General features: G+C 46.9%; 2 protein-coding genes across 3 annotated transcripts in view; one reads left to right on the forward strand and one right to left on the reverse strand.

Moving 5' to 3' along the window:
- LOC135808224 (DCC-interacting protein 13-alpha-like) overlaps positions 1–10,674 on the forward strand; it is a 50,645-nt gene extending 39,971 nt beyond the window's left edge. The window contains exons 22-29 of the mRNA XM_065321382.1: positions 1,770–1,841; positions 2,596–2,704; positions 2,997–3,033; positions 3,728–3,777; positions 4,895–4,976; positions 6,055–6,105; positions 7,560–8,297; positions 8,853–10,674. Coding sequence (XP_065177454.1) covers positions 1,770–1,841; positions 2,596–2,704; positions 2,997–3,033; positions 3,728–3,777; positions 4,895–4,976; positions 6,055–6,105; positions 7,560–8,297; positions 8,853–9,800 — 2,087 coding nt within the window. The 3' untranslated portion in view covers positions 9,801–10,674. The remainder of the gene's footprint in view (positions 1–1,769; positions 1,842–2,595; positions 2,705–2,996; positions 3,034–3,727; positions 3,778–4,894; positions 4,977–6,054; positions 6,106–7,559; positions 8,298–8,852) is intronic.
- Positions 10,675–11,653: 979 nt separating this feature from the next.
- Positions 11,654–14,535, reverse strand: LOC135808225 (prostacyclin synthase-like). 2 transcript variants are annotated; one of them, XM_065321384.1, is made up of 2 exons: positions 14,123–14,535; positions 11,654–13,936 (listed from the first exon to the last, which is right to left on the reverse strand). In XM_065321384.1, exon 2 carries the CDS (start codon positions 13,879–13,881, stop codon positions 12,220–12,222), a length of 1,662 nt encoding a protein of 553 aa, XP_065177456.1. In that variant the 5' UTR covers positions 13,882–13,936; positions 14,123–14,535; the 3' UTR covers positions 11,654–12,219. The 2 variants fall into 2 exon arrangements, with proteins under 2 accessions (XP_065177456.1, XP_065177455.1); XM_065321383.1 differs by having other exon boundaries at positions 11,654–13,931; positions 14,123–14,534.
- Positions 14,536–27,411: the final 12,876 nt, after the last annotated feature.

Genomic DNA, 27,411 nt, shown 5'->3' on the forward strand with positions numbered 1-27,411 from the left:
CCGTGCGATGGAAGACGGTCTGCCCGTTTGCCAACCAGGGTGAGAACGCTGTTAATCACTTTCCTGACATTGAAAATGCCAACATTACTGGCCAGCAACTCCAGGCAGCATTGCCGGACATGTGACAAGTATGTTCCGCCTGCCATCGTTTCAATGTCTCCATCGGATGCATCGGCATGCAGAGATGACACCTCACTGCGCAGTGCAACATTCTCCTTCTCCGACGCACACAGTCGTTTGTTTAGGAGTTCCATCTCATCTTGCAAGCAAGCGATCGCAGAGTCAGCATCCGCAAGTTTCTTTCTCATTTGGTGCTCCTTCTGGTGATGCTTATGCAGGAGCGCCTGTTGGCTTTCTTTCAACTCGTGTAGCTCTACATCTGCTTCTTCTTCCAACTCCTCTGATTTGCTTTTCTCTCGGTGTAAACGTCTACGGATGTTATGCAGTCTGGACTTGCTGGCTCGAAGCTGCTGTTCGAGCTTATCGACAGTGTCCGACAGACTGGACACTTCAGCAGCAAGTTGAAAATTGACAGAAGATGTGACAGGGTCTGAGGTACGTGAGCTCACTGATCTTGCATCACTAACCAAAGGCACACTCGATGCTCACGTCACACTGCCACTGGCCTCTCCTGGCTGCTCGCCAGACTCTTCCTCCTCCTGCGCAGCTCCAGAATGCAGACTAAATACACTATTTAGGTACGCATCAAGGGATTCTGGCGAACGCTTCGCTGACTTGCGGAGCTTCGTCTTCGTTTCCTTCAAGCGGTGGAGACGGAGATGGAATGTTTTTACACTGACGGCTGCTCCCCGCTGAGGAAACAGCCGCAGCACTAGTGTGTGGAGTACATCGGTGCTCAGCTTCTCTGTAGTTTGGAACGCAAGAAGCTCCGACAGCAGTCCGTTGGTGCAGAATGCAGTATCCCGAACACAATCGTAAGAGATGAGTCCCTTTTTGCTTCTGATTGAAAAGTTGCTTTCGCTTATCTACGGAGCTAGGACTTTGGAACGTCGGCACGCTTACAAAATTCGCCTAAAAACAACTTTTCCTCCGATGCTCCGCTTTTCTCCGCTGCCGCTTCGCTCTCAGGCTCAGATGGGAGAGTGGTTCCCAATTTCTCTCTTTGCGCAGCCATGCGCAAGCTCCTACAAACTCTAGTTCAACTGTTTCCGAATGGGAAGGAGTCGCTGAGAAAGATAGGCACTGTTTCCAAAGCGTACTACAACGGCAAGGGCCCGAAAATCAACTTAGTTTTTTATGTGTGGCAGCACGGAAGCTCTAGATCGGCCGCACTATGGCGTGATTGGGATCAAACGAAAGCTTAGGTCATCACCTGTCGAAATAATTATATCGACTTCCTGTGCCTCCGTACAACGAGAGGGACCTGGTACTTGACACAAGTCGCGCACTGTGACGATACCACGCAAGTATGGACAGCGACCTGACCTCAGCAAAGTCTGACAGCTCGGCTCACAATCACATGACTGAAGTGCCTACTACATGTACTTTATGTAGGCAATGTCCAGAGCATGTGATGAGCATGGGAGTGCACATTGGAAGAGTTCATCTGGTTTGCACTCACACCTGTATGCTGCAGCTCTTTCTGAAATACGGAAACGGTGATGTCACTATAGATGATGTTAACATTCAGCACGGTGGCAGTGTTAATGGGGAATGTCAGTGCCGATACTGCCATGCAGTGCATCTCTAGCACTCTAGTTCTGAACACCAATACTTGTTTGGGCATGTGTTACTGTTTCTCTCCGTAGACAAGCTGGCTGAAGCCCCACGATCGTTTTCTGTGCGCTTCCTGGGATCACTGGAGGTGCAGTTTGACAGAGGTAGGGCGATATAATGTTTTCTCAGCTTGTTCCATGTACTGCTGCCATGGTTCTGTATGCTAGTAATTATCCTGATCTGATCTGACCTATACTCACCCTGATCTAGACTCTGATCTCTACTCTTATCTACACTCACCACTCACCGACTATCCTGCAGTCGGTAGAGCATGAGACTCTTAATCTCAGGGTCGTGGGTTCGAGCCCCACATTGGGCGCTAAATGTCGTCTCGGTTGGAGAAACGAACTACTTCTTCTACGCTCTCGCCACGCCACAAATGCAAGAGGACTCGTAAAATGGTTGTTCTCTATTTCGAGAGAGATCTTTTCTAAACCACACGTCAAGAGCCGGCGAGAGAACTGAACTAACAAGTAACACTGACAACTAACGACTAACGACTGGCACTGAGACAAGACGAGACAACAGAGTATCATAGTGAAGGCGTACAACGGGGACAAGACGAGTGTGTACACAACGGGGACAAGACGAGTGTGTACACAACGGGGACAAGACGAGTGTGTACACAACGGGGACAGAAGACGGTGCAGCCGCATGTACGCAGGAGTCAAAAACAGCGCAGCAGCGTGTACCACGGTTCAGCAGCATGTACAGCAAAGAGACACAAACGCAGCAGCATGTACGACAAAGAGCTACACGTGCAAACGCATGTACAACGAAGAGCTACAAGCACAACCACGTGCACTACACTAGTATCGTGGTCATTGTCTGTTTTTTCTGCTTCTTGTCTTGTCACAGGCATTCAAGTGGTGGAGGATACATGCAAGCGAGTTATGCAAGCCAGAACTGCACAACACGTGCGATCCTCTGTTGACTCTGTCATGGTCATTTCATCTCGTGGATTCAGGTATGGTGTGCGCATAGTTCTATTAAACTGTTGTGGACCTTGACTTTACCTATGCCGGGAAGCCTGCATGCTAGCTTCTGCTAACCCGTGCCAGGAGTGACGATTAGTAATAAGATTTTCGTTTGACCCGACGAGACAACACGACGCTTTCAGACGACAAAACGAACAAATGAAATGAAAATCCTATTAGTATTATTTGACAGACCTATTGAAGATGGCAACAAAGAATAGTGACGACTATGTAGCGTAACAAAAACTGATGTCCATGTGTGGTTCACCCCTCTGTGTACAGGCTCATTCATCCCAACACTGGCATTGTCAGGACAGAGGTAAGCAGGCGTGCACATCGTATACTTATAGAGTGTTACTTTAAGTGAGTGTTGGGTTCTGTATTCCTCGGTCACTTTTCACTTTGAATGACACAGTAACATTTTTTATTCTTAGCATACGTACCGTTACAATGTCCAGGTTGGGTTTGCTGCTCAGATTTTTACAAGTATGTCGGGTTGCTATTGCTAAGTGTAAGGCGTTTTCATGCAGCTCCTAAACATGCCGTGGAATTACTCCGGCGGGCAAATGTTTTAACTGCGAGCACAATGGTTTATAATCCAAGAACACTTCTGCTCGAGTTTAAACATTTAAAGACCACGCGAAGCTATACTACGCCACCCTACATTCTTACAACCCAATGTTACTGTGAAGCTCTTGTTCGCAATTCCACAGAGTGTTCTTTAGATTGCTGATGGGTGTTTGCAATTAATTGTGTATAGAGACTTGGTGCAGCCTAGCATCCTCATTCTACCACGAGCATTGTATTATGCCTTTACCAAATACACTTGAATAGTAGGGATGAACCAGCGGCATTACCACAATATCTGTAAATCTTGCATGAGTTCTGCACGTTTGTGAATGACAGGCGTCGTCTTTATGACGTGTGGATGCACTTTGTTATTTGCTGTTTGTTTTACTGCTTGTTTGATGGCATTTTTTGCTGCTCGTTTTGCTGTGATTGTGCATGTGCAGTTCAGAACACAGGACGTGTCATTCTTTGCGTCGCATCGCTCCAACCAGAAGTAGGTAGCAGCTGTCAGTCGTCAGTGCCACCTATCTAGCTATCTAAGTTTGTCTTTGTATCTGCAAGTCATCTGGTGTGTAGCTAGATAGCTGACTGTGGTTGTATAAGGAAACTGATGCAATCTCGCACGCTGCCAGGAATGCAGGACACTATTGCCAAAGTGAAAAAAGCTCCCAAGAGTTCGGAAGGCCAGCAGCTTGCTCTTGTTCAGCTGTGGTCTTGAGGATGGCAACAGGGGTAATATCTCCACCGTCGGTCAGTGTCGTGCAATGTTATCGCGTGAGCTGATTGTTTAGTAACTGATGGTGTTAGTGGACATTATAGCGTAACTTGTAGTTCCCTGGTCCTTTCTCTTTTCTAAAGAACTGTTGGGTTGTCAGTTCTAATCCAGGAAGTGCTCCAAATTCTCGCCATCATCCACTCCCTCATCTGCAGCGCAAAAATCTTCGTTGCCACCTGGCCAATTACAGTCATAGTCGCTGCTGCCAAGATCAGCAGCAGCAGAAGCAGCAACAGCGCCAGTAAATTCATCGTCATCGGCAGTTAGTACAGCAGCGAGTGTCTCGTCAACCGTGAACCAAAGACGACTGGCCACGTTGAAGGCAATCCCATCGAAGGAGAATCGAAATCAAACTCAAAGCACAATGAAAAAACGTTGATCGGGTGCATGCACCCATCCGTGAAAATAAATATTGCGCTACGATATGTGCGCCGAATTTTGATCTTTAAAAATGACATGTCAACTGAGTGTAATCGCTATCGAGGAAGCTAAACGAAATCCCACAGAACTGGGAGTTTACTAGTGTAAGTCCACTTGAAATCTGTGTAAGTGGTTTGAAATCGTGAAAATTAGACGCTTCAAATACGCTTTTCTCAGTTTTGTTGTGCAGTGAGCTAGGCACCATTCTAGCGTGTTCCGGAACATAATCACTTGCCTCTAAAGAATCAAATTCCCGTACAGCTACTCTCATAGAACCTCCTAGTACTCAACGCGTCCCTATCCACAGTGGAGCTGCACAGTGTCTTTGTGCTGGCCGTGCTGGCAGGTTAGGCTAAGAGTGGGCAATTCCGATAGTGTAAACTTTGTACTGTACACGTGTGTGTTTGTGCTACAGGATGTTTGGTCTGATCAGCCGCTCGCCCAAGACTGGCACAAAAGCATGTCACGTTTTTGAGACGCAAGTTGGTGCAAAGGAGGTCAGTACTCGTACTTTGTTACTCTTTTGTTACACACGACACAGAGCACAGAGCACAGAGCACAGAGCACAGAGCACAGAGCACAGAGCACAGAGCACAGAGCACAGAGCACAGAGCACAGAGCACAGAGCACCACGCATCATTCACTGTAACTAATACAGTAGTTTCATGCCCATACTGGCCATAGGCAATCATCAGACAACTCTGGTGATTGCCTATGGGCATGAAACTATTAGTTGTAACGAATGATGCGTGGTGCTCTGTGCCCTGTGTAAGATAGCTCTATTCGAATGAATGTTGAGCACTCTACCGAAGCCGGAGGACTCTCATTTGTAACTCTTTTGTTATGAAGGATATCAGGTTATTGTTTTCACATGATTTTCTTCTCCAGTTTGTATGTCGGTGTGTTCAAGTGTGTCAATTCTGATTATGAGAGAAAAGGCGCTGGACAAACCTTCTGTTTAAAAAGAAAATAGATTATCGCGTCCGTTCCCACGGAAACTCACAAGGGCCACCATAATAATAATAATAATAATAATAATAATATTCGCGGGATCCGCGTCGGCATCGCTTGAATGTTCAGAAACACACAAACTAGCCTTCGCATCCGCAGGCCACCACTATGCCTGTTAACATTAGTGGCGAATGCAGACCTCACAAGTGAGTCAGGGGAGAGGAGGTTAGTCTCTCAACCAATCGGGCGTGTAACGGCCCATAACCCTGTAAACTGCATCCTTGTTATTCTCACTCCGAGCTGTGAGTACCCAGTTGACCGTGGGTGTCGGCGCAGTTCAATACGCGTAAAAAGTATTTTTACACGCTCCCTGCTACCAGCGCGGGTCTTGAACTCGGGACCTCATGATTCGCAGGCAGGCCTGCAAACCAATCGGCCATATGCGTTGGTCTCCAACACCCGGTAAATCCAGCAGCCCCATTCTGTTATTGACTTGGAAATGGTGATGACACGCTTATCTTCCCTATGCATGCATGCGTATGCGTGTGTGTGCTCATTGTGTGCTCATGGACGAAGTATTGCTAATGGCTTTGTTTGCTTGTGTGTTTATGTGTTCATGTGCAGTTGTGTGGCGCCATGCAGAACGCGCTGCAGCGTGCATATCAGATGTATCGGGTAAGGCCGTACGAACTAAGAGAGACACTTTGTCATAAGCAGTAGTACTAGTAGTCTTACATCACAGTGATACTGATAGTGGGAGACAGTCACGTGACTGTCAGGGTGGGATACACCAAGGCATCATCGTATACCTGCAATTCTCATGTCACGTGACTGTCAGGGTGGGATACACCAAGGCATCACCGTACACCTGCAATTCTCATGATAGATGTACATGTAGTCCCATTGCACTGGGTACTGTGATTACCTAGTGCATGAGCTGTCAGCTGATGCTGATAAATCTGCATCGGATTAAAGCGATATGATTTGTTGTTCAGTATGCATGTGCGATATGATTTGTTGTTCAGTATGCATGAGTATGCATGCGGCTACTGTACATCACTGTTCACCTACTTCCTTCGGAAACAAAAACTTCGTGACTTTTTTTAACTAATTTTCGCTGGTGTTCTGTCGCTCTCTGTGTGTTTCTGTCGGTCTGAAGCACCAACAGATGACATTTTGGAGTCATACAAAGGCATGATTCACATTCTGGAAAGTCGAGAGTCATCGTAAGGCAAACCATTGCCAACAAAAGCACTGCGCTCACTGCTGGTCGTTGCCAGCTTTTGGTTCAGAATGAGAACAATCAGGACAATGGCACTGAGGAGCAAGAAGAGTGTGAAAGGGATAGCAGCTAGTGTTTTGAAATCTGTGTCATCCCCAAAAACACTGGTCAAAGTGCGAACAGGTTGGCAAGATGTCAAACCCCGAAAAAAGCAAAGATGTGGCACTCGTCACTTCGCACAGCACAGCAAAGCTAGCAAGTTCAAAATGCAAGTCGTCGTTCAGCCACCGTGGAGCCCATTTCTCAACGTGGAATATCTCGTCTTTTTCAGCAGCCTCCACTCCGATGTCTCCTTGGTTGCATAAGAGAACAGGCGAGATCGCCTCGCAGCAGTCTTGAAGTGATGGGACGACTACAACGCGGAGAAAATGCGAAATGTGTCGCTTTGCCTGTACACGTCGCGTCGCTCAGGGGCATCCTCAAGAGCGGAGGTAATAATGAGTTCCAGTGCTACCGCGATCTCCACATAGATGCTTGGGAAGGCACTGGTAGAAATCACGTACTAGTAACAGCGAAGACGATCAGGGACGCGGAGAAGCTGCTCCGTGACGTGCAAGAACGCGTCAATCGACTTGCGACTTTGGTTGATTCCAGTGGTGATGAATCGAGCCATGGCGACTCAGGCTGAGGCTCCATTCCCATCAATCGATATTGTAGATATTGTACGCATGTCCATTGAGCATGTTTAAGTGTTTCTCTTCGAATAGAACACTTCTGTTGAGCACAGTAACTCAATGAAAAGTCATGTGGAAAAATCACGAAGTTTTTGTTTCGGGAGGAAGTACATGCATGTCATAGTTCATGCTGTGGGTCCTCATGAAGACATGTTGGAATTCTCCGTGTACAGCAATCAATCCAACCGAAACAGCAACAGCAGTCACTGCAGAGGCAGCCGCAAATGCAGCAACAACAGCATCAGCAGCAGCAGCAACAGCAGCAACAGCAGGTGGGAGGTGGCATGGGGGCTGGCATGGGGGCTGGTGGAGCAGCTCAACAGATCTCTATCCAGGCACAGCAACATCAAATAGCCCAGCAACGCTATGCTCAGCAGCAAATACTTCTTCAACAGCAGCAAAATACCCAACACGTTCCACAGCAGCAAGGCCTTCAACTCCAGCAACAGCAACAGCAAGGCATGCAATCTCAGCAGCAGCACCTGAGAGGAGCACCACAACTTCAACCTGGCCATCAATCGGTCAACACCTCCATGGCCAGCAACATGGCCGCTGGTGCGGCAATGGCTGGAGGAGCTGCAATGGCCACAGAGAACTTGTCACTTGAGCAGCAAAACCAGCAGCAACAGCATCTCGCCAGGATGCAGCAGCTGAAGGTGCAGCAGCAGCAATTACTTCTGCTCCAAGAACAACGCCGGTTGCAGCAGGCTCAGCAACAAGCACAGCAAGCCCAACAAGCTCATGCTGAGTACCAGCAACAACAACTGGGACAAGCCGTTCAGGTAACACAGCAACAACTTCAACAGCAACAGCCACAACCCATCACCTCCACACAGGCCACCATGGTTGGCATGGCAGCAACAACTCAAGGAGCTGGCATACCCAAGAGGAAGGTCGGCACTAGGGACAAGGTAGGAGAAATTCTTCAAAAAAGTTTTAAATAAGGACCATTGTAAATTTGGAATCACGAACTATCCTGCAGAAATACAATGCTTCAAGTAGTCCGATTCAGAAATGTGGTTATTGGTGACTGGCTCTTTGTGTTTGCCCTCTCACTTACCATGGTGTAGCTGATTTCAGCCTCATTGTAGCCAGTGAGGTACATGCTCACATGCTGCAGGGTTGCAGCCATGCTAGGCAGATCAATGTCCCTCTTGTCAACAATGTTGCAGAACATGCATGACGTGCACATGTGTATGACAGTAGAACGTACTGTCACTGCTATGGACAGTGCTGGCAACTGAAATCCGACCCCCCTAGCGGTGCGCTAGCCGCGTTAGCGATTCGTACGAGACGCTAGGGGGGGGGGGGCGGATTTCAGTTGCCAGCACTGTACATGTATATGTAAGTGTGCTGATGTGACTGCTATGTGCGCTGTGTATGACAGTATACCACCACTGCCATGTGCGCTGTGTGGCCTTGTGACGATTATTGATGTGGTGTGTTTGTGTGTCTTTGTGATATAGGAATGGCAGAGCTTGTCGGGACAGCATGGTGCCGTGAACGACATGGCGGCTCAAAACTCCTGGAGCACGGGTAGCCCGGACGAGATAGAACCGTACGGCACTGTTTCCGTTGCAAACAGGACAACGTATGTGCCATCTCAATCCAGGGAACAACAACAACTACAACAACAAGCACAGCAACAGCAGCAACAGCAGCAGCAGACCAGTATGATGCCAGCAGCGGCTTCAACGGCAATGGGTGCTGCGGCGGCTGGCGCACAGCCATCGTTCACTACGGGACAGCCGTCGGCCGCTGCTGACGACGATGCCACTGCTATCTATGCCACCGTGAACAAGAGTGCACACAAGGCGGGACAAGCAAGTACGGAGCGCCCAGACAGTGTCAGCCCCGTGTCAAGCGACTCGTCCACTACCACAACCTCCACCACCAGTACTAGTAGCTCTGATGCTGAGGCTGCTCTGGCTGGCTTGACAATTGCGCAGCATCCGAGCATGACCGATGCTAGGGAAAACCCCTTCAACAGGCTTTCCCCCGGTGCGTCCTTTCCCCCAGGTCAGGTGACCAGTGGGGTGCCGGGCAGTGGTGGCTGGCAACCTTCGGCATTACCGGACCATTTCCAGGGTGATTTCTCACACCCGGAGCCAGCTGTTGTCGTGGAGACAGTGGAATCACCGGCGGACAACAACGATCTGGAGCCATCGCCACTAGTCACGGAGATGGCCATGAGTCTGACATCGCTCAGTGCCCTACACTCCGGCTTGGTTGCACCCAGTACTACACCAGCCGTCGCCGGACTACTCGACACGGCCGCTGCTGATGCAGCAATGGCAGTCGCCATGGCAGCAGCTGCCACCCTGCACGAAGCTGACAATGAGGATGACGATGGTGCAGGCTTGGAAAGAAGCCCATCGCAATCATCGTTGCTAAGTGATCTGTCTGATTCGTGAATCCAGTAGGTAGGCAATGCTGCATCCTGGTCAGTTGAAGTGTACCTAGAGCAATGGGGGGTTTCCCCGCACTGTGCCAGTACTGCTTGCATATTGAACCTAACACATGTATGCATAGTGATGTGGCCGTGTTGTCGTCTTCCTGTGTGTACTGGTACTCGTCCAAGACCTGTTCTTGCACACCGTCGGTGAATTCGGATGTAGTGCTCCTGCTTCTTTATCATTTTTACTCGTTGTGCGTTGATTGCGTCTGGCTGTTTTTGTTTTTGTCTTTGATTATCTATCCACTAGGTAGGTGGTTGTTGTCCTGCCAAATGTGAATGTTCTCAATTCCTCGAAGTGCTAGAGAGATGTTAGTTTTGCTTTATTTGTTTGCTTATGCCACTGTGGTGTCTAACTGGCATAGCCCGGTTATGAAATTGTCCCACTGGAGTTTTTAGGGTGTTATTTTTTCTTTTTTTCGTTTGTCCCTCTTGCCTGCCAAATTGAAGTCTACTGAAGCCTACTATTGTCATGCTTACTAAGATTCTGCATGCATTTTCTTCATCTATATTTGCACAGCATCCGAGTTTCAATTTCAATTTTTGAATTATATCTTTATTATTCGCTTCTTTGCTCACTATCATTCTGTTATTTTTCTACCCGTGTGCGCGTGTGTCTCAGTCTAACGCCTGTCTCCAAATGCTGGCATTTGAGAGGGCAATTTGATCTCATTTTCTCCCATTTATCTCCGTTTGTTCTTTTCCCGAGAATTTCCTCCTAGATATTAGATTGCCCTTCTTGGATAAACATAACAAGCATGACTTGGTCAATTTAACTTGTTCCTAATTGACTAATTGACTTGCCACCAATAAAGACTGATCGTGTGGATTCATGGCTCAAGTCTTTTCTTTGTGGTTCAGTGGTTTGTGGACATGAAGAGTCCGTGCCCTAGAGTAGTAGTGTCGCACGCTGAAAAACGTGGAGCCCAAGAACGTCCAGCCTGAAATACTAAGAACGCCACAGCCTACGGACGGCGGTCTCGGCTTTCTGGCAACTCGTGGGACACATTATGGTCCTGTACGGATTGTTTCTAAGAGCGTGCTACGGTACCTGTATAAGAACGCAGCCAGATTACTGGAAAGTAAGAACGTCCCAGCCTAAACCCCTTGGAAACAATGCTCTTGGGCGCGCGACTGCTGTATGCCGCTGTGATTGGGGACCAGTGCTACTCTCTTCAACACTGGTATGTACTGTGTGTATAGAATATTGTCTGCACAGTGCCTTACACACAAAACACAAGCCTGATCTATGTCGTGCCAGTGCGCTAGTCTTGTTTTCGCATTATCTTTTTTCCAGTCCGTGTCGTGTAGATTCTGGTGGGTGCACGAACTTGACACTCACCCTTTCGAAACATACTGCTCTCAACCCTGATCGGAATCGGCATTATGTAAAATGCACCAAAAACAGCCGGGGGCAACATATCCTACATGATATCAACTGTAGGTATTCATTATGCGAAATGAGACCGGCAGATGGAAAATATGAAAACCCTACCAGAAAGGAACACAAGCCAAGGAATGAAGGAGGATACGGGGGCTAGTGTGTAGAAGTTTTAAAATTATAATCGCCATGTAAATGTTACTATCATCCTGAACCTCCCAGAGGCCTTGGCTACTGGTACTAAGGTTCGGCAATCTTTGCCATGAACTTAGGCTCCCCAACCCAAGACGAGGGAAGATCGTATACGGAAAAAGTTCGTGAAATGTTAGCTTTTCAGAAGAATACCCGTACCAAAGCAGTTTTTGGATACAACTTTAAAATAATATACTAAACGGTCGACCTTACTCGCTACAGCTCGAAATTACTCGAAATTGAAGATCTGAAAACCACTGAAATTGTAGATGTGAAGACTGAGTATGAGAGGAGTCAAGAATAGTGCTGAATGAGAATGAATTGAAGCACACGCCTTACACACGCACACAGACACACACACAAACGCACACGCACACATACACACACAATTACCGCATGGGATTTTTAGCATACGATGAGTAAGAGTTATCAAAGAATGACTTTGGCCTTTAGCAACAGGATTCGGACCTACAATTGTATTTGGAGCCAGATCAGTGTACAGGTTGAAGACGGCCATTGATGAATCATACACTGCAGACGTGCTTGCTGCATGAATGAAGACAATGTAGCTGGGTGATTACATACGATTGGATGGCTGCAGACACTGTACGAGACGCGCAAGCATGAGCTAATCAGTATTCTCCACTGATGAGCGGAACATGAAAATTGCAATTCCGTAAGAACCTTATTGTGCTACAAACTACAATCGCGGTGTTATGGTGTTATGGTGTTATGGTGTTATGGTGTTATGGTGTTAAGTGATGTCTGCATCCTTGAACTTCTCATAGCTATAATCGGTGATCACTCAGCTGAACTGCTTGCGTCGAATACGCACTGGGTACTGATCGCCGGCCAGTGGAGGTATGACACCGATTGTCGAACGAGGGAAGTCGAACCTTGGCACCGCCTGATCGCTCTCCACTGCCTCGATATCGAAGCATAGCACCATTGTTGCCACGTAGACCTTGATCTCGTCACGTGCAAAGTGTCTTCCCGGGCACAGGCTGATGCCGCATCCAAACGGTAGCAGGTGATGCCGCACCTTTTCACCGGAATCCCGATCACGGAAGTCACGTGGCTCGAGGCGGTCCGGCGTCAGGAAGCGGTCCCACTGGAACTGCTCCACGCCGTCTCCGTAGACTTGCTCTTGAGAGTGGAGTGCGTGTGTTGCAACACAAATACGGTCGCCTTTACGGATATGAATCGGAGCTTTCTGATCAGGTAGTTGCAGAGTGCAATCCTTTAGCGCTATTCTCCCAAGGAGCGGAGCGCTGCAAGTGCGGAGCATCTCGTTCACAAGACCATCCAGCTTCACCATGCTCTGCAACTGACCCCTCAGCACCTCTGGGTTAGTGGATAGGTGATGCTGACTGGGATGACACGTCTCTGACGATGCATTGCCGTCGGTACTCTCATTACTCTTGATGATGTCCTGTATTTCTTTCCTGATCTCGTCCGTGACGTCAGGACGTTTCACCAGGTGCAGCATGGTCCAGAAGATGGCCGGACTGGTGTTGGCTACCAGCGCAAACAAGAACGCCATGTTGTGCACATGCAGGTCAGCCAAGTTCACTCCAGCGCTGCTCGTTGTGAACTGCTCACGCCGGTGCATCATCAGCGTACTCATGTTCTTTCTCTTCTTAGACAGGTGGTCGACCAGGCGTTGGCGAGCCCGCAGCGATGACGCTATGGCAGGAAGCCACGATGGCAGGCCTCCGAGCAACAGCAAGAAATTCTCATCGAATTTCTGATAGTCCTCCAAGACGATGGGACTGTATGCACCGTCCCCGAATATGGCATCGGCTGCACTGGCAAAAGCCGTCCACGAAACCAACGAGCAAAGATCCAGGCTCTGCCATTGCTTGTTGTCTGGGGTCAGTTCCAACTCAGCCTCTACGTCGTATGGATTATGCCGTGATGCAGTGCAGCCAGGCACCTCCGGCAGGCATAGGAAAGACCTGAGAGTGTCCTGGTAGGTAGATGTCAGCTCTGCCAAGGGTGCACCGGAGAGGTGGTTGAGGTAGGATGCGCGGTGGTCTTGCTGCAGAACTTGCTCCGCACGCGCCAGCTGCGTGCCAAAGATCTTTACCGCCATTTCCATCTTCAGCTCGGTAGCACTCAGTACCTTGCTCTCTCGCTGGAACGCCACAACATGACGGTAGTCACACAGCAGCAGAACACGATTACCGGCGGCCATCACGGTGAACACACTGCCATGCTTCTTCTTCATGTCCGCGACAAACTGACACGGATCCTTGCCGAACGTGGCCGCATGGCCCCACCATGGAATGGTACCGGACAGCAGTGGTGGCTCGCCATGACGACGATGTACATAGTACACGTACACGTAGGCCAGTATGGCTATCAACATTGGCAGTACACAGCCAAGCACAGTGACACCACCCGGTAGAAGATCACTCTCTTGTTGCTGCTGCGCGTGCGGCTCATGATCGAAATCCACAGACATGGTGGTGTACAGCTAACGTCTTCGGCCCAGCTGCTACTCGGCTCACGACCCTGCACTGACAAAGGAACAGACCATGTAAGGTTGTAGGTACAGGTATGCCAGTTCAACTTTGCCTATTGTAGCTCACTAGTATTAGCCGTTGCGGCGATCACAGGAAATTTTAGAAAGCCACAGTTCAGATAATACTCTGTGGTCGGAGTGGTTGGACACTGTCACACTGTCACCGGCGTGTAACACTTACACAACGCACTGCACTTCCATTCCAGGGGGATTTACGTCAACCAACACGAGTCAGTAGATGTTGCTGGAAGGAACGGGCGAAGTGAAACTAAAATCACACGGGGCATCGGCGTTCCGAGGGTATGCGACAGAGACGGGGACGTGGTTGGCGCCGGAACTGGCTTCGGCTATCACTCTCAGCTTCACCAACCGGCCATGTGGACCTGGTCCCTGCGTCAGATCAAATCCACTCACTGCCTTCCGCCGAATCCGCGCTCCCGCTAGCCTTCTGTGTGACTGTCAAAGACTCTTTGTGCAGTTTTATTTCGTGGCTTTCACGTTTCATCGGTCCAGGTGGGACCTGGTAGATCTAGTCGTAGTGATAGACCTGTACAACCGTGATCATGCAGGCGAATCGCTAACAGTAACACCAAGAAGAGTAGATCTACATGGTTTATGTACTCTTGGTAGCACACTCAGCCTGCATGCTGCAGTCGACACACGTAGGTCTACTGCCAGTACTGGTGTTGTTGATGATGATACTGGTCAGCCAGCTCGATCGAGTCTCGTATGCACAGTCACCAATGGTCGCGTAGATCTACGTGATCTACACACTACTTGTTGGTCTACCACCATTTTGTAGTTCAAGAGTAGAGAGTCGATGACTAGACTGGGCATAATCTATGCCATGACTATGACTAGTCGACTGTAGCATGTTGCTGCCAAACCCCCACACTAAAAGTACAAGTATGGCGTGTACGTGCACATCCGTAGGCCCTAGCCCTACTGACTGCGATTTTTTTCCTTTTATATACAGGATGACTGTGTTCATACACTAGTGCATGCAGGTGCATGCAAGTAGCGGCAACTCCATAATATTAATTTTAAAAATGGTTATTCTTGGATGTATGGGATATTCCGCCGTGGTGGGAGACCTACGAAACCAGATTATGTTTTCCTGCTGCGATGGACGGTCACATGCCCTGCACGCCTAACGCCGCAGAGTTGGGAGCTCCTTTCCGCGTGCTGTCGCCGGATAGCTACCGTGCATGCTGGCTCGGCTTGGGTTGGAGGGAGGGAGGTCCATGCATGCCATTGCACACCAGCAGAGCGCTGGGGTAACATTAATTCATTCTCACGTTTCAATTGAGTGTTCCGTTCGCTTTCTAAGTTGGGTTGTCGTGTCACTTGGGCTCTCATCACTGCTGGTAGTTTCAAGCAATTGGCTTCGTGATTAAATCCTTTAAAATCACGTACAACTGCCTGGGCCAGTACTAGAATACCTCCCTGGCTCTGCTTGGTCTGTAAAAGACTCCTTCAGGACTTGCTATGCTGTTGATTAACATCAGTTACTTGGTGATACTGATAGCAAGAGTTAGAGTGCATCGGGACCATGACCCCGGCCCGGGTTTGTGGACGCTTTACATACCCAGGCAAGCTGACAGTGAGACATAGTGCATTGGTCGGGTGACCACTGTCTCTATAGAACTGTCCATGTTGCGCATATCCACGCTGTACCCATGGTCCCATGGTTGGTGCCTGTAGCGATGATTACTTGTACAGGATGCGATACCTTGTGTCGTATTCGGTCGGCCCGGGGTTAGGCCCCTGGGCCGCGGTAGACATAAACTAACTTCATAAACTTATGAAACCATGCTGTTGTGGCCACTCGATCCGGAGCCACCGGAAACAGAAGAGTAGGTGTGCTCTTGAGCTGGAACCAGTGAACCACAGCCGTTCTTGTTCGGCGGCTGCTGCTCATGAAATATACATGTAATCTGCAGCTGTCTGGATCATTCAGATCAGTGAGGGATACTAGTATCTCATCTTATCTTGCCCCCGCTTTGTCGACAGTAACCTTGTGTGATCAGCTCTCTGTGCACATACAATGAACTTCAAAGTACATGTACACATAATTGTGCATTGCTCACTACCACAGCAGACAATACTACTGCCTACCTTCATGTGTATAACCAAGAGTACAATCATAACCTGGTTATGTACTCTTGGTACAACGAATCGATACTGTGTTATGCTTGTATTGTCTTCATCAAGAACTATGAAGTGCTGTGGCCTGTGGAATCGCATGGGTATTTACATGATTGTACATACATGTACGGCAGAAACAACCATGCAGCATGTGTACTGGAGTCTGTTTAATAGCCACTTTTAAAGAAATTGCTCCCATACACCCATACACCATCAAGCCTAACGTGCATGTACTCCTGAAGCCACTCAGCATATGCATAATTATACTGTAGTACAAATACTACACAGCAATGAATCAAACAAGTCTCATTCCGCTGTTACTCCGAGTTTCGTGTCAGAACACTTCATCAGACAGCATAATGACCAAGACTAACAATCCCTAGAATATATATACGGAGAAGGGGAGAAGGGGGCAAAGGTGATGGAGGTACATTTCAGTAGCGCGAGTAGATGTACATGTACATGTACATGAGTGATAACACATCACTAACGTCACTTGAGTGATAACACATCACTAACGTCACTTGAGTGATAACACCTCACTAACGTCACTTGAGTGATAACACATCACTAACGTCACTTGAGTGATAACACATCACTAACGTCACTTGAGTGATAACACATCACTAACGTCACTTGAGTGATAACACATCACTAACGTCACTTGAGTGATGACATAATAATTATTCCAACGAGTCGGCGTCTTGGTTTAGGGTATGGGTTTCATGCACACTTTGCACGAGTGCATGGTTTTCAGGTACTATAAGTATAATACATGCAAAATACAGCACCTCAACCTTGCCATAACACTTGAATAATGTAAATCAGAATGCTTGTTGATAATTAGGCCAACCAATTCTGTTTTTCTTTTTTTTTTACAAAAAAACACACACCATTTGACGGCACAAAGCAGCAAGGCAGCGATGAGACATATGGAATGGCAGGAGTGGGGGACCATATATAGGGTCTCGGCTTCATTGCAACCCAAGCGCTCCACAAACAGTGCACATGAAAACTTCTGGCTGCGCATGACATTGGTGGCATAAACCAAGGGCGTGAATGCACCTCTCTCAACACGTATCACCCTCTGCAGGCAGGCTCTCTTGTTGGTCAATTCTTTAGTATAGCGCTTTTGCTGCTTTGGTACAGTATTGCCCGCACTTGATAGTTCAAGCCTTTCTAGCATGCTCCGCTCCTCCTTCACAAAACTGGTATTAATGCAGATCCAAATAGTTGGGTTGTGGCAGTCCTGATGCACAACGACGATTCCCGGCAACTCCTGAAGGTGGTTTGTGCAGTGCGTTCCAGCTGCCATGCGGAACACTCCACCAACCACCTATCCCTTCCAATCTAGTTCCTCTTTTCAGTCACACCTCCATCGTCCTCACTTCTTGAAAATGTAGCCGGGTATCCTTCAGTATAGCTACTTCACTCCACCACACGCTGTCACGCTGTGGTGGTTACGGCAACAACAACGACGGAAGCACTGGGATAGCTCCATAAGCGCCAACGACAATAGTCATGGACAAGTGCCGTATACCATGTACCAAAGCATCTCATACATTATAATAATTATTATTAATGTTTGAAACTCGGATGTTGAGCCATAAATAAATGTAAAAGAGAAAAGGACATATGGATACGAGTTTAGAGTAACTCTCCATCACTGTAACATGATACTATATACAGTTTGGTCTTTCCATAACCTTGAACCTTCCAAGTTGGAAGGCTGTCGGTTAGCGCTACGGAGATGTGTTAAAGTTAGGTGTCAGGACGTCGAATGTCTCAGTACTCTGTCAGTTTTGTGCCTAGTTATTGCACTTTCTGACTGTATATAGTATCATGTTACAGTGATGGAGAGTTACTCTAAACTCGTATCCATATGTCCTTTTCTCTTTTATATTATTAATGTATTTGAAAAGGCGACGAGGAGACAATAACTTTATTAATGCGATTAATAGTATAAGTGAAGCGGACATTACAAAATGATGAATGAGAATACATGTATCTAAAATGGTTGTTCCTAATCGATTTTCTTGAGACTATCATCAGGGAAAATCGTCTCACAATAGAGGCTATACGGAGAAACAAACTACTTATAGGTTAATGGATAGTGGGAAGTATACAAGGTGAGGTGTGAAAAAAAACTAAAGTGGGAGAGAAGACGAAAGAAATTAGAAGAAAAGATGTGAGAGTGTTCTGACGGTGTGAGCTACTACAAAAGGTGAGTGAAAATGAAGGCGTGGAAGCAGGTGAATGTGATAGAGTGAGGAACTGTGAGGTGTAGGTGTATGCGAATGAATACGTGTGTGAATGCTAGGTGAAGAGTCTCAGTTTTGTGACATTTTCTTTCTGAATGCATAGATTAGGATTGTGTTTACGGATGAAAACAGCTTCTAATACCTTAAGTTCACGAAACCTACGAGCACGACACAAAACAGTGAAGCATGAATCATCATACACTGAGCGGCATTGGCTACTAGACAAGAGGTGTTTCTTAATGGCTGACCCTTTCGTTGTGGTCTCACCTTCAGTCCGGTCATCTTCATCTTGGTTGTCCAACTCACTCTCTTCATCACTGCTCTCACCTTCCTCATCCTCCTCCGCTTCCATCCCGTCCTCTGCACCCAACGACAATCCCACGCTACTGCTCGCTGCCAGTCCATGTCCGGTTGTAGATGCTATTACCCGCGTACGAGTCATGCTCCTAGTTATTGGTCTCCGTACCTGTGTTTGGCCATTTCCTTCAGTCTCACGTACCTGTGTACTTGTAGTCCGTTCAACCGGTACTGTGTGGTTCTGTTGTAATTGTGCAACTGGCACCTGTTTGCGGGGACGGCCTCGTCCAGGTCGCTGGGCTTTGGCTCCATCTGACAATAGGTACAATGGTACATGTTGTTTGACGCGTGCGTTCAGGTGCTGAAGGGTTCTTCCTACATATCGGCTATCACAATGCCGACATTCAAAATGATAGATCACATGGCTAATCAGTTGGGTAGGAAGAACATCCTTCTTCACCGTGAACGCACGGGCCGTAGTAAAGACTGTTGTCAATGCTGTGGCAAAATAGGTTTGTCTGACAACAGTCCTCACGGCGCGGGCCACATCCAGCGAAATTTGACCTTTCCATGGAAGTCGTAAAAACACACGACATGGGTCAGGTCCAAACTCAGGCTCGGCAGCCTGAATATCAGGTTCGTTAAACAGCTTACTGAGGAGCTGTACAGGATATCCATTCTGAACGAATACCTTCTTCAGGAAACAAAGCTCTTGCTGAAGCTTATCAGGCGAGCAAATCCGCCTAGCGCGCATGATCAAATTTCGTACGAGATTAGTTTTGTATAAAGTCGAGCAATAGGAGTCGTAGACAATGTATTGCCCGGTGAACGTTGGTTTTCGATATACTGAAGTTGAAACACCCATCTCCGTTTTCTCGACTAACACATCGAGAAAAGACAAACGGTTTGACTGCTCATGTTCACATGTAAATTTCAGAGCGGGATGTAGGTTGTTGAGCATACCAAGAAACTCATTCGATTGTTCCAGATTACGGAAATGCGTGAACGAATCATCCACGAATCTAACATATAAGCTAGGCCACATCGCACTTGGAATCTTCGATTCATAAAACCCGACAAACACATTGGCCAGAACTGGACCCAATGGTGAACCCATGGCCACCCCGTCAATTTGGCGGTACATGGTGTCATCAAAAGAGAATTCAACATCAGTTGTCATCATCTGCATTAGTCTGCTGAACGCAGTTTCGGACATCCAGGGAGAATCGAACTGTTTACTGTACTCTTTATCATGGTACAGAGCATTAGCGCAAATGTCAATTGTCTCCATCACGGGCACATTGGTGAACAAGCTTACAACGTCGAAGGAGCACATGTGGGAAGAAGACGGTAACTTACTGGCTGCTCACGCAGGATATCGATGAATTGGAAAGTGTCTTTTACATTGTGTTTGCAATAGTACTTAGCTACTGGTGTAATAATATCGCACAACCATTTCGAAACTGTATATTGAGGTGAACCACACATTGAAAGTATTGGGCGAAGAGGACAATCCTTCTTATGGATTTTCGGCAATCCATAAAGTCTGGGCCGTGTTGAACCAATCGGTTTAATTCGTAAGTACTCATATTTAGATATTTCCTCTGCATTCCGCAGCTTCCGCAAGTACTTGATGATATCAGATTCTATAGCTATTGTACGGTCGTGCACTCACCTTTTGTAGTAGCTCACACCGTCAGAACACTCTCACATCTTTTCTTCTAATTTCTTTCGTCTTCTCTCCCACTTTAGTTTTTTTTCACACCTCACCTTGTATACTTCCCACTATCCATTAACCTATAAGTAGTTTGTTTCTCCGTATAGCCTCTATTGTGAGACGATTTTCCCTGATGATAGTCTCAAGAAAATCGATTAGGAACAACCATTTTAGATACATGTATTCTCATTCATCATTTTGTAATGTCCGCTTCACTTATACTATTAATCGCATTAATTAATGTATTTGTTTTGTTTTTTACATTGCAAGTCAAACGGGCAACCATGCCCAATGTTATGATGATGATGGAAAGGAATCATCCTCTGCCTCCCGGGCATATGCCTGCGAAATAATTATTGCCAGTGTCGGTGACAAGATCCTTCAGTGTGGTGTGCATTTGTCGATGTGGTGCCTCACTGTGAACCTACTTTCGGTGAGGCAGGTTTTCGGTGAATTGGTTTATCAGTGTAGAATGCATTCTGTGAATCAGCTTTCCATGATACGTCGTTCGAGCTCATCCTCTTCATAGTTCAGATCATAGACCATCGGGTAGTGCCCGTGACTACGGCGGTGCTCCACAAAGATAGCAATATCTTGCATTGCACTGCGTACATTGATAATGGCATCTCTGTAGCATCCTTCCTCCCGCTTCAGAACGCTTTCATTGTACTTGATCCCACAAAGCATACCCTGTAAAGGTCCCCAGATGCAAGCATCTTGAGGTAAGGAGTGCTGTTGGATTTTGAGTATAAACTCAACACGATTGTCATAGTCCAATTCAAAGCAGGCGCTTCGCAAATTAAAGAAACACTCTTGAAGAGATTTCAGAAGTTTACCTACCCATTCCACGCGGCCCTGGCGATCACAGACATGACCAGATAGCTTAGCCTTGTGAAAGTTCTCCAGCGCATTTGACCAGTGATAGATCTCGCGTGGATCTTGATGCCTGTAGTAGTAGTGACAATGCATGGTGACACTCAGTGAGGCTTTGATAGAAGTTACTGCTAATTCCTTGACCTTTGAAATGACTGTTGCCGGTTCGAATCCCACAACTGCATGTGTTACCTTTTTGTGTCTTTTCTCATTTATGCCAATGATGTTATCATTACCCATTACTCTTTGTAGTAGATAGAGTAGTCACATGAGCTTCTCTGATTGGCTATTGCTAGGCGCCAGTGCCTGGCACTGGTATAAAGGCAGTGGTTTCTCCTCATTTCATCCTCTTTCTCTTCGGGTCCTGATGGCGTCGTGAGCTGCTGCTGGCTACTGTTCAAGTACTGTAACTATGACCTTCTCTTCCCTCTTCTTCTATTCCTCCATTGTTGTATGAAACTATGTATAATATCAAGAAAGAGTGTCTTGTTGTAGATGTGTGAGTGCTTTGTGGGCGCTAGAGTTTGAGCTGGTTACGATTCAGTAACATTTATGATACCGAAACCCTTGTGAACTTAGATATGGCATTGAGGTTTGAGACATTGCTAAAGCCCTTTCGTGGGACAGCAGGCGAAGAGTTTGATGTATTTTGGGCAAGGTATTTGGCTGCTGCGAGTGCAAATGGTTGGGACGACACTGAGGCAGCAGCAAATTTGCCATCCCTGCTTGATGGTGCAGCATTTGTCCTCTATTCCCGATTAAGCACGGATGACAAGAAAGATTTGTCTAAAATAAAGAAGTTGTTGTTGGATGCCTATTCAGTGTCGAGCACAAGAGCATATCAATTGTTTTCGACACGCTAGTTACGTGGGGATGAGGCAGTGGAGAGTTATGCAGCAGATCTGCAAAGATTGGTAGAATTGGCTGGCCACAACTTCTGATTCTGATCCTATGGTTGTGGAACAATTTCTCACAGGTTTGCCGCCATCTTTTGCCTGCCAGGTCCGGATGAGCTTGATCGGCCAAACAGCATCGCTAAGCAACTGCATCGAGCGTGTACGTATATTGCGTCTAGCGGAACGAGACTCCGCAGCAAGTAAGCCCAGGAATGTCGCTGCAGCTACGGGCATGGCATCGGGCCGGTCATCGGGCCGGTCCTCAGGCAAGTCTATTCTGTGCTACAATTGTGAGGAGGTTGGGCATGTCAAGAGAAATTGCCCAAAACTGAGGAAGGGAACGTTGAAGTGTTTCATTTTGTGATGAGCCGGGTCACATAAGAGAGAACTGCCCTGAGTGGCGAGAATTTCAAAGAAGCCGAAGCGCAAATGGGAAAGGTTGCTGCGGTCAATTCGGAGTCGAGCTCCACGCACAAGTGTCTATACACTACCACTGTTGATTCTAGTCCTAGTGCAATGCCATTAATTTTGTCTTCGTCGACATCTGCGTTGATGAAAGATGGCAGCGGGTGAAAGGGGCTATTGACACCGGTTCAACACGTACCTTAGTAACATTATCTGCAGTCCAGTCATGTGATGCAGCTGCACAGATCAATAGGAATGCTCAGTGTGACCTTGTTGCATTAGATGGCACCCCGATTCATGTGCTTAGTGAGATTTGTCTGGAGCTGAAGCGAGATGATGGTCCTGTTAGTCTCCCTACAATTGATGTTACAGCTGTTGTTGTGCCTGACCTTGACGTTGTTGCTGCTGCTGATGTGTTGTTAGGCTCCGATCTCGTGGCAGCGTCGGGTGGTCTTCAGCTGTGGTACGATGACAGTACCCTATCCGCCGTCAGGCTTGGTGCTACGCCAACTGCTGCACCCGCTACCGTCGCTTCGGTCAGTCAGTCTGCTACCACTAGTGTTCATCCATCGAAACACGTCACCACTGAGGTCACAGCCGACGGTGTGACATTCGGCGCTGATGACGGTACAGTGGCTTGGAACAGTTCGTAATGGGAGCTGAGGTGGAGCTGGACAAATGGTCAGCCGCTGACACAGCCTGTTGGAAGTGGGCGTGGTCAGTACAACCGTAGTAATTTGACACCTGAGCAGGAGGTGAAGTTTAACGATGAAGTGGAACTAAAGAGAATCTCGCTTCTTTGAAGAAGTAGCAGTCATGGCAGGAAGGGTTTCAGCAGTCAGGGAAATCAAAGGGCTGCCGGTAGAATATTCCCTGCTACTCCTCTAGTCACAACGAAGAGTTTTTGAGCTGATCGAACGCATCTCCTACACACGGGGATGGCGAAATTTCTGCGCTAGCTGCTGCTTGGGGAAAATGGTGAAGAAATCGTCTCCAGTTAGAGTCGTGATGGCGATAGCGAGGAGAACCTGGACGACATCGATCCACCCAATCGAAGTACGGAGATACTAGCTGTTTCTGGGCATCATACAAAGGGAATGCGCGCAGCAGAGCTCATATGTTTGCAGCAAGTTCACGAGGAAAAGCTGGCTTGAAGCGCAGTGTGAAAACTGTTTTGAATTGAAGTCCTTGGCGATGAAGTGCTACTGAATGCCAGGCGAATGAGCGAGCAGATCGAGAGGCCTCCACTCGAGACTTTCCGCGCTGGACAGCTAGCTGCAAGGATTCTATGGAGCAATAGCAGCATACAATTAGCATTATGAAACTCGGATGTTGAGCCATAAATAAATGTAGAAGAGAAAAGGACATATGACATAAGGACATAATAGTTATTGCACTTTCTGACTGTATATAGTATCATGTTATAGTGATGGAGAGTTACTCTTAACTCGTATCCATATGTCCTTTTCTCTTCTACAATTAGCATTATGATAATGATTTTCTAGCATTTTCCATGCCGTCTACATAGAACTACGAAACGTGCACAATACTGCCCAAACCAAGCCATTTTCCATACTTACTAGTGGTGAATTGCTGGCATTACAGAGGAACAACAGCAGTATAAGTAGCATTATGATACAGTTTTTTCTGGCATTGCCATTAGCATTATCCCGCAAAATAACTAGCATTATCCGCCCAGGCCTAGCTCCGGCGGATTATGCTCACAAATCATGGAATTATGCTTTCATGGATTCTCGCATTATGCTCGCAAAATCCTCATATTATGCTTTGGCACGCGGGGATACATATACACTTTGTTGTACTTATGGAGCTTCAAAGTTCGGAAAATTGTCACCGTGCTTTTTTCGTACTTGCAAGTGGCCATAAGTACAACAAAATGTTCCATGAGTATCGCCATACCAAGGTGTCCCTGCATGCTAGAGATCAACATGGAAAAGAGAAAACATTACTTCTTCTCAGTATTCATTAGTTGACTTCTTTTTTATAACCGCAATCAATAAAACTAGCTGAACCGACATTTGTGTACTTTATTCATGCAATGTAAAAAACGGTGGAGACGATGTGCAATAAAACGATGAAAATATGAAGAAATGGTGTAGGGAAAAAATATGGATTCAAACAAGTTTTCGTACAACACTCATCAGGAATCGTCGTTGTACTGAAGGACACTGAAACAAAAATTGAACTATTATAGAAAATCTAAGTTAGAGAAATAACACTAAGAGCAACAACAGTGAAATTTACAAGTGTGAATTTTAACAATCAAAGCGAGAACTGAACAAAGGAGAAAGGAAGGAAAGACAACGTGATAACACATAACAGCAGTACATTACACCTAGAACATTAACGGCCAAGCTTGGCCGCACTAAACACGACGTTACTTGAACAATTTCAACCCAATTTATATAATATACTATCTTTCTGTACACACAAATTAGGCTTGTACAGACGTTGATAGATAGCTTCCAACACTTTTAACTGTAGTCCATAACCATGACGACCACGGCACAATACAGTGAACGAAGAGTCTGAATACGCACCGCAACAATCAGGACTAGCCAGCAGATGATTGTACACTGAAGACTTGCTACCACGAAACCTACGCACAACACTAACACTCTCACCGGCACTCTCACCATCACTCCCATCACTGCTCTCCGACTCACTGCTCCCTCCGCCGTCCGTTCCATCCTCCGCTTCCTCTGTACTCTCTCTGTCTCGTCCATCCCGCCTGACCGGGTCCATTCAACTCAACTCGGCCGTCCCCCTGCTATCACGTCCCTCCTTTCGCCCTCGTCCGCTGAGTGCGTAGCTTCTGTTGTAGTTGGCTGTTGATCGTCTTGGTCTTTCAATTATGGGCTTGGATGGTGGATTAGTTGTGGTTGCTGTAGATTGCGTTGTTGGTGTTGGTGTGGGAGTTACTGATATGCAAGGTGGGTCTTTTTGAGTCGGCATTTGTAGTGTTAATGTAGGTGTCAGTGTTGCTCGCGGTCTGCCACTGGCAAGCTCCACCGCCGCAAGAACCGATGGCGGAGGATCAGGAGGAGGCAGTGGGACCGGGATCGCAAGCGGCACCGCCTCAGCCAAAGCCGCCGGGGGCACTGACGAGAGAACCACCGACGGCCGGAGCAAAGGCGGCGACACAAGCCGACCCGATGAGCCACCACGCCCATTCTCCCCCACCACCGCCACCAACGACGGCGGAGCACGCACAGTCTGTGAGCCAGGATCCGCGGGTTGTGTAGGCAACGGCTGTGTGGTTAATGGTTACACGGAGTGTTGGGAACTACCCGTATTCTGGTCCGCCCCAGGATGCCTGATAAAGGCTGATTCACTGGCATCTTCTGCTACATGTACTGAGTCTGTATCAACGTGAGAAAGAACTTAGAAGTTAGAAGAAGACGAGTTCGAGCATACAATAATGTATTGCCATGATATCTACCGTACGTTTCATTGACAACACCATCTGCATGACCTCCGAACCCTTTACCATGCAGACCACCATCACTGATCAGGTGCATTGTACACAATAAGTGTGTAGCCTACATGCTGGACCGGCGGTACAATCATGTAGTTATGCTCCTACCTCCGAAAGGATGCCAAATAATAATGCTCCAAATTTTCAACCACCAAATTATGCCGGCATAATCCGCCGGTGCATACCGTGCACGCGCGTAGACCTATACTATACACGTAGGTCTATTATAATGTATATAATATTCTAACAAGGGACCGAGTGTTGAGAAATATAGACCAGTATAAAAACCGAGGCGAAGCCGAGGTTTTTATAACTGGTCGATATTTCTCGATACGCAATACCTCTCCATATACCTCTTATACCTCTCCATACGCAAGCTCAAGAGCAAAAAGGAGTGAATATAGCTTTCTTTCCCTGAAAAGGAGTGAATATACATTGTAGCTTTAGAGAAAGAAAGCTATATACACTCCTTTTTAGAGAAAGAAAGCTCCTCAGTGAGTTTTTTCTGGTGGTTTTCCTCAGTGGTGTATATTGAGCAGTGTATATGGAAATTTATACCCAGCTCATATTAATAATTCCTGTGATCTATAACTGGTGAAAATATATCTCCATATTCACCACTTTAAATAATATATGAAACTCGGATGTTGAGCCATAAATAAATGTGGAAGAGAAAAAGACATATGGATACGAGTTAAGAGTAACTCTCCATCACTGTAACATGATACTATATACAGTCAGAAAGTGCAATAACTAGGCACAAAACTGACAGAGTACTGAAACATTCGACGTCCTGACACCTAGCTTCAACACATCTCCGTAGCGCTAACCGACAGCCTTCCAACTTGGAAGGTTCAAGGTTATGGAAAAGACCAAAGAGGTGTCAGGACGTCGAATGTTTCAGTACTCTGTCAGTTTTGTGCCTAGTTATTGCACTTTCTGACTGTATATAGTATCATGTTACAGTGATGGAGAGTTACTCTTAACTCGTATCCATATGTCTTTTTTCTCTTCCACATTTAAATAATATACTTTGCTATATTACCCACTTAGAGGTTGTAACTTTTCAACTTTCAAGGGACTTAGAAATTTTCTCTCCAATTGAAAAAGAAAAAAATTGAAGAGAAGAAAGAAGTTTCAGCAGGAATCGGAACATGCAACCATAAGATTCCCAAGCACCTATCTTGACCACCCAGCCACCAGGGTGTTGATGCAGATGTTGGTTGAAAGATAGGTCTTAGGTCTGGAACACGCAATTCTACCTACACATAATAGTATACTATAGTATACTGGGATACTAAAATAGCTATTTCGGACCAGTATTTCAGGCCAAAAACGAAGCTAGGTATAAATAGAATAAACACCTCTGTCTTG

Source organism: Sycon ciliatum, chromosome 2, assembly GCF_964019385.1.
Source record: "Sycon ciliatum chromosome 2, ocSycCili1.1, whole genome shotgun sequence".
NCBI classification, from domain to species: Eukaryota; Metazoa; Porifera; class Calcarea; order Leucosolenida; family Sycettidae; genus Sycon; species Sycon ciliatum.